The sequence below is a fragment of the Vicia villosa genome, linkage group LG4 (genome assembly GCF_029867415.1).
Source record: "Vicia villosa cultivar HV-30 ecotype Madison, WI linkage group LG4, Vvil1.0, whole genome shotgun sequence".
Classification (NCBI taxonomy): Eukaryota; Viridiplantae; Streptophyta; class Magnoliopsida; order Fabales; family Fabaceae; genus Vicia; species Vicia villosa.
In genome coordinates, this window is record NC_081183.1 from 9845408 (window position 1) to 9852260 (window position 6853).

At 33.6% G+C, this 6853-nt stretch overlaps 1 protein-coding gene across 1 annotated transcript; it reads left to right on the forward strand.

Annotated features, from left to right (window-relative positions):
* The first annotated feature begins 4536 nt into the window (after nucleotides 1-4536).
* Nucleotides 4537-6142, forward strand: LOC131596758 (uncharacterized). The gene is made up of 5 exons (XM_058869501.1): nucleotides 4537-4630; nucleotides 4710-5072; nucleotides 5161-5235; nucleotides 5618-5746; nucleotides 6005-6142. Exons 1-5 carry the CDS (start codon nucleotides 4565-4567, stop codon nucleotides 6140-6142), a joined length of 771 nt encoding a protein of 256 aa, XP_058725484.1. The 5' UTR covers nucleotides 4537-4564.
* The last annotated feature ends 711 nt before the right edge of the window (nucleotides 6143-6853 follow it).

A 6853-nucleotide genomic window follows, 5' to 3' on the forward strand; every position in this document is an offset into this window, starting at 1 on the left:
AAACTTTTCAAATGCGTGCAGCTCTTCTGTGGACAATTAGTGACTACCCTGCTTATGCTATGTTGTCGGGATGGAGCACCAAAGGAAAATTGGCGTGTGCCTGTTGTAAATCTAACACCAATTCGTTATACCTCAAACACAGTCATAAGATGTGTTATATGGACCACCGTACCTTTTTACCAAGAACTCATTCTTGGAGAGACGATGTCAAATCATTTAACGGAGAAGAAGAACATAGGACTGCACCATCCATGTTAAACGGGGCAGAAATTCTTGAACTCTTAAAAGATTTCAATAATGAATTTGGGAAGAAGAAAAAGAAGAAAGTTGATGGCCCGTGGAAGAAGAGGTCAATTTTTTTTGAGTTGCCTTACTGGGCTCAAAATACATTGCGCCATAATTTAGATGTAATGCACATTGAAAAAAACATATTTGATAGTATTGTTGGAACTCTTTTGGACATCCTGGGGAAGACAAAAGATCATATTAAAGCCCGTTATGATTTGCAAGAAATGGGAATTAGAGAAAGACTTCATCCAAGGGAGATTGGTGGAGGACGTTCAGAGTTTGCGAAAGCATGTTTCTCAATGACTCCGCACGAGAAGTCAATTTTTTGTGGAGTTATAAAGGCTGCCAAGTTACCAGATGGGACTGCATCAAATATTTCAAAATGTGTACAAGTTGGTGACAAAAAAATATCTGGTTACAAGAGCCATGATGCGCATTTCATGTTACACTATTTGTTGCAAATTGCAGTAAGAAGCACAATGCCGAAGGAGGTGGCAACCCCACTAATTCGTCTTGGTTCCTTTTTCCGCTCTCTATGTCAGAAATTTATACAAGTGGAAGATTTAGATTACCTAGAGGATGAGATTGTAGAGATACTTTGTCAGTTGGAGATGATATTTCCTCCAAGTTTCTTTGACATAATGGTTCACTTGCCTATTCACCTGGTAAATGAAGTTAGATTGGGTGGTCCTGTTCAATTTCGATGGATGTATCCCACCGAAAGACACTTGTGTAAACTTAATAACTATGTCCGCAATAGAGCTTATCCTGAAGGTTCTATTGCCGAGGGGTATCTGGCTGAAGAAGCTATAACATTTTGCTCAAGGTATTTGCATAGCAATGTAGATACAAGGTTGAATAGGAAGAGTCGGAATTATGATGTTACCGGTTCACTTGAAACAGATCCAGATGATTACTTTACAACTACCGGTCGTCCTTTAGGGGGGGCAGGTGAACCCTTTCATCTTGATGTGAAATCAAAGGATGATGCCCATCGATACATCTTATTCAATTGCAATGAAGTTCAAATTTACATCAGGTAGTACAATAACTATTTTTCCTCCTATGTATTTATCTACTAATCCTAAGATTAGAGATATGTTAACATATAATTTGTTGACTTTTGTAGTGAGCATGATCAAAGTGTTAATTCAAACACTAACAAAAGGAAGTGGACCAAGGCCAAAAGTCAAAGTAAAGAATTTAGTGAATGGTTTAAAACTCGTGCCCAGAATTATGATGTGCCATTACAACTTGAAAAACTTTCTAGAGGTCCTAATTTTGTTGCAAAGAGGTATCCAGGTTACGTCATTAATGGATATAGGTTCCATACTAGGAAACGAGATACAAATCGCAAAACTCAAAATTCTGGCGTAACTTTAGTTTCACTAACTTCAAGTTTCGCTAGCTCCAAGGATGGAAATCCTAGGACAGAACCCATCACATATTATGGAGCCATTGTTGATATAATTGAGTTATACTACTATGGAAATTTCAACTTTGTTTTATTTAAGTGCGATTGGTTTGAGGTTGAAAAAGACAAATACGGACTTACTTGTGTGCGTTTCAATAAGAAAATTTATCAGAATGATCCATTTGTGCTACCTTCTCAAGTTCATCAATGTTACTATGTCCAAGACCCTTTTGATCCAAACCGGCATTATGCTCTGCAAACAGTTCCACGAGATTTCTTTAACATTGCTGACCCGTCAAACTTACAAGCTGAAAGTGGAGAAAATAGTGATGGTGATGGTGAATTAAATTGGGTTAGGGAAGACATACCTGAACAATAGCTGAAACACCTCATGAAATGAATGAAGCTGAAAGTGATGGAGAGGATTTTGATTATGATGATACCCTATTTGATTTCATGGACTAATGTCAATCTATTTCATTTCTGGTGTAACTGATTGGATATGGCATTGAACAAATACATTTCTTTTTTATTTTCCATTTGAACTTTTCATGTATTGGTTTTATGAGCTGTATTCATTAGGAGAATGACAATATCATTAGAATTTCTGATGTAACTGATTGTATGTGTTGAATCTATTTCATTTCTGTTTTTGTAAATCCACTATGTGTGGAATCCATTATGTGTTGAATCTATTTCATTTCTGTTTTTGTAAATCCACTATGTGTTGAATCCACTATGTGTTGAATCTATTTCATTTCTGTTTTTGTAAATCCACTATGTGTTGAATCCACTATGTGTTGAATCTATTTCATTTCTGTTTTTGTAAATCCACTATGTTCTGAATCTTATTTGTTTTGAGTTAGTCATAGATCTAATGATTAGTGATTTATTGTTAACCGTTTGAATATTGCAAATTAGTGCTGATTGGTTAAACTTTGTTTCTTTTAATATTTTCCATGTTAACAGAAAATGAAGAAGGTTTCAAACTTGCAAAAGAAGACGGCTGCCGCACAAAAGGGTGAACAAGGTACCACCAATTTTCGGTTGCCTCTATTTAGATCCAGTGATGAATTGGCTAAGAAGTATGATATCAAATGCGAGATGGTAAATAATAATAACCGTGAAGGACCTAGTAAAGTAGGCATCTGACCTCCTTTTGTGCCTACATCTAGGGAACTTTTCAACTTATCTAAGTTTGAAACTGCTGCTTCAAAGATTGATAGTTTGGCCAATGTGTTTTATCCAACCAAAATGAGGACAAGGCAGACAACTCCCAGAAAAGTAGGGGCTGAATGTACTGATTCAACCAGGCAGCAAGTGATTCCCAAAACAGGGCCTGAAATTGCTTCAAGGACCAGGCAGCAACTTACTAAAAAAACACGGCCTGAAATTGTTGATTCAAGGACCAGGCAGCAACAAGGAAATGATAAGCAGATTCCTTCAAGTGCAAAGCAGCAACAAGGAAGTGCTCAGAAACAAGTTTCAAGTGCTAAACAACAAGTTTCAAGTGCTAAGCAAAAAGTTTCAAGTGCTAAGCAACAAGCTTCAAGTGCGAATCAGAAACATCCTTCAAGTGCGAATCAACAACGTCCTTCAAGTGCAAAGCAGAATCCTTCAAGTGCAAAGCAGCAAACTAAGGAGAAACTGGTGGTTGACACTGCTGATTCAAGGTCAAACCAGAATCGTATGAAAAGGGCAATGGTAGAAGTTGATGGAAATTCCGGGACAGAGCAAGGAAGTGGTTTGAAGAAGACAAAACGAAGCCCAATGTGTAAATCGACATCAGTTGAAGAATTCCTCAAAGAAAATGGGGAAAATAGTGAAGAAGATGAATGTGAGAATCTTGAGGAAGAAGAAAATATAATGGGTGAAGAAGAAAACACTCAGCAAAATGGAAGTAAATAAACTGAAGGTACGTACTAATTAAGCTTCGTGTCATGCATTATTCTTTATTATTGTTTCATTCAAATTTATATCCCATGCTAATTATATTTTATCTAACACAGGGGCAAGTAAGAAAAGGACACGTGGACCAACTAAATGTTTGAAAATCCATGCTAGAAAGAGTGCGGATCGTGAAGAGGTGGTCTTAGATGATGATGGAGAACCTATTGGACCCAATGATCGAACCGTGACAGATTTGAGTTGTTTCCTTGGCACTGTCGCAAGGAATTCAGACTTGTGTCCCTTAGTTTATACTAACTTCAAAGCTTTGAAGAAAGCAAACAAGAACCGCATTTGGGAATTTGTCACTGTAAGTGGGAATTTGTCACTGTGTGAATCTAAATATAAGTTGTGTTCCTTATTTACTTGTCACTAATTACCTTTTTTAATGTAGGATAAAATCATTATCCCTGAAAATGGAAGTAGAGCGGTTTTCTCTCGCATAAATGATGCTTGGAGGCGTTTCAAGAAAGATCTCAAAAAGAGTTGTTTTTTAAAGTACACTACTATGAGTGAAAGATTGAAGCATCGTCCCCAGACCGTACCTGAAGTTCATTTCAAGCAATTGATATCCTATTGGAAGAACAATAACATCCAAGTAAGATAACAATTAGCAATTGATCAATGTTGTCCCTAATATTTAATTCTGTAATTTAACATTTGCTGTCCCTAATTTTGTTGTTTCTGAATGTAGAAAATTAGCAAAATCAATGCTGTGAACAGAGCTAAGCAAAAGTATATGCATCGGATGGGCCCAACAAACTTTGCGAGGATTCGTGCAAAACTGGTAGGGTGTTTATACATCCTTCAATTTACAATTATGTATTGGTTGATTGATTCATATTTTGATGTGTTTATTATCAACCAATGTAGCGTGTTAAGAAAGAGGATGGAAAGGAAGTTAGCCAGGCAGAGATGTTCATTGAGACTCGACAAAGTCGAAAAGGAAAACAGCTGGATGAGGAAACTTCAAGTGTAATTGTAAGCCAGGCAGATTATGCCTTTAATCAACATTTGCCTTTAATCATTTATTTTTCTAATGTGAATATTTTTTAATTAGTCTAAGCTTCAAGAATCAGTTCAGAATTCAACTGAATCTGAGACATTTAACTCCTTGTTTGGGAAAGAAAAATCTAGACGAGTTCGTTGCTATGGAAGAACAATAACACCTACCATGCTTAAAAGAAAAGAAGAAATTCTGGTTATTAAAAGGCAGCATAATGATGAAGTGGCTGGCATGAAGAGGGAGATGGATGGTATGAAGGCGCTATTTAAGACAATGATGAAGCAACAAAACCCACAAATGAGCGACGAGGAGATCTCTAATTTGATGGCAAGTGCTATGGGCTGTTCCATTAGTTCTACTGCTGCTCCTGCTGATCCACATTCGTCTGCATCAACTCATATTCCGCATTGCGAACAGGTATACTCTAAACTACAAAATTGCAGCATATGGCACTGTATAGGGCACTGAATTATCAAGTGTTTTCTGAAATTAGAAACTGTATTAGAAACTGTATAGGGCACTTAATAGGGCACTGAATAGGGCACTGAATTCGAAACTGAATTATCAAGAATTAGAAACTGTATAGGGCGCTGAATTATCAAGTGTATAGGGCACTGAATTAGAAACTGAATTATCAAGAATTAGTTAGAAACTGTATAGGGCACATTAAGTGCAGGGATCATGGATGAACAAGTGCAGGGATCACATTAAGAAACTGAATTATCACTGAATTTCTGAAATTGTATGGTTATCATGGATGAACAAGTGCAGGGATCACATTAAGAAACTGAATTATCATTGAATTTCTGAAATTGTATGGTTATCATGGATGAACAAGTGATGGGATCACATTAAGTGTTTACTCGAATAGTGAAAAACTGATTATATTAGTTAATTATATAGGTTTTACAGATTTACTGTTGTACAAATTTTGTTATAGTGTTATTGGTTTTATTATGCAGGGATCACATCTTGTTATAGTTTTACTGTTGTACAAATTTTGTTATAGTGTTATTGGTTTTACAGATTTTAAGCATCTTGTTATAGTGTTATTGGTTGGTACAAATTTTGTGAATGCTAGTAACATTGATGTAATTCATTTTCTGGTGCCAATTAAACTGAAGTTTTGAAGTATCATCATTGGTTTGTACTATGTGGCCCTATTACTGTTTTACTGTTGTAGCTTATAGTGTTAATTGGTTGGTACAAGTTGTTTGAATGCTACTAACATTGATTTGCTTGTTTCAAACACATGTTACTTCAGTAGCAGATTTGTATCATCATTGGTGTTATGCATGTTTATTGGTTAGTACACTTATGAATGTTGAATGATGTTATGTTTATTGTAGGGTGGAGAGGAATCAGATTGTGATGAAGATATGGAAGAAGCTTGTGATGATCATGAAGATGTGGAAGAAGTTTGTGCTGATCATGAAGATGTTGAAGAAGATGTGGAAGAAGAGCAAGGAGAAGATCAAGAAGAATAGTTGTTTTATGTTATCTAGCTAGCCAGTTATTAGAACTTTTTTTGGTTATTTTGGGATGACTCTTTTTTGAGCCAAACTTATGTTTAATATGGTTGTTTTGAATTTTGAATTTGGGATGACATCAAAACTTAAGTATCCAACTATTATTAGTGGCACTACAAAAAAACATACTTTTGACCTTAATGTTAATTTTATTGTTAATTTTATATTGATAGATATATTTATACATATATATATATATATATATATATATATATATATATATATATATATATATATATATAAATTTATTTATATATATATATATATATATATATATATTTATATATATATATATATATATATATATATATATATAAAAATAAATAAATATATATATATATATATATATATATATATATTTATATATATATATATATAAATAAATATATATAAATATATATATAAATATATATTTATATATATTTAAATATATATAAATATATATAAATATATATATATATAAATATATATATATATATATATATATATATATATATATATATATATATAGAAATATATATAAATATATATATATATATATAAATATATTTATATATATTTAAATATATATAAATATATATAAAATGACATATTTATGTAATGATACAGAAATAAACCGTGGCAAGATAAATGATTTAGAATGCATAACATATAACAACGGTTTTAAAT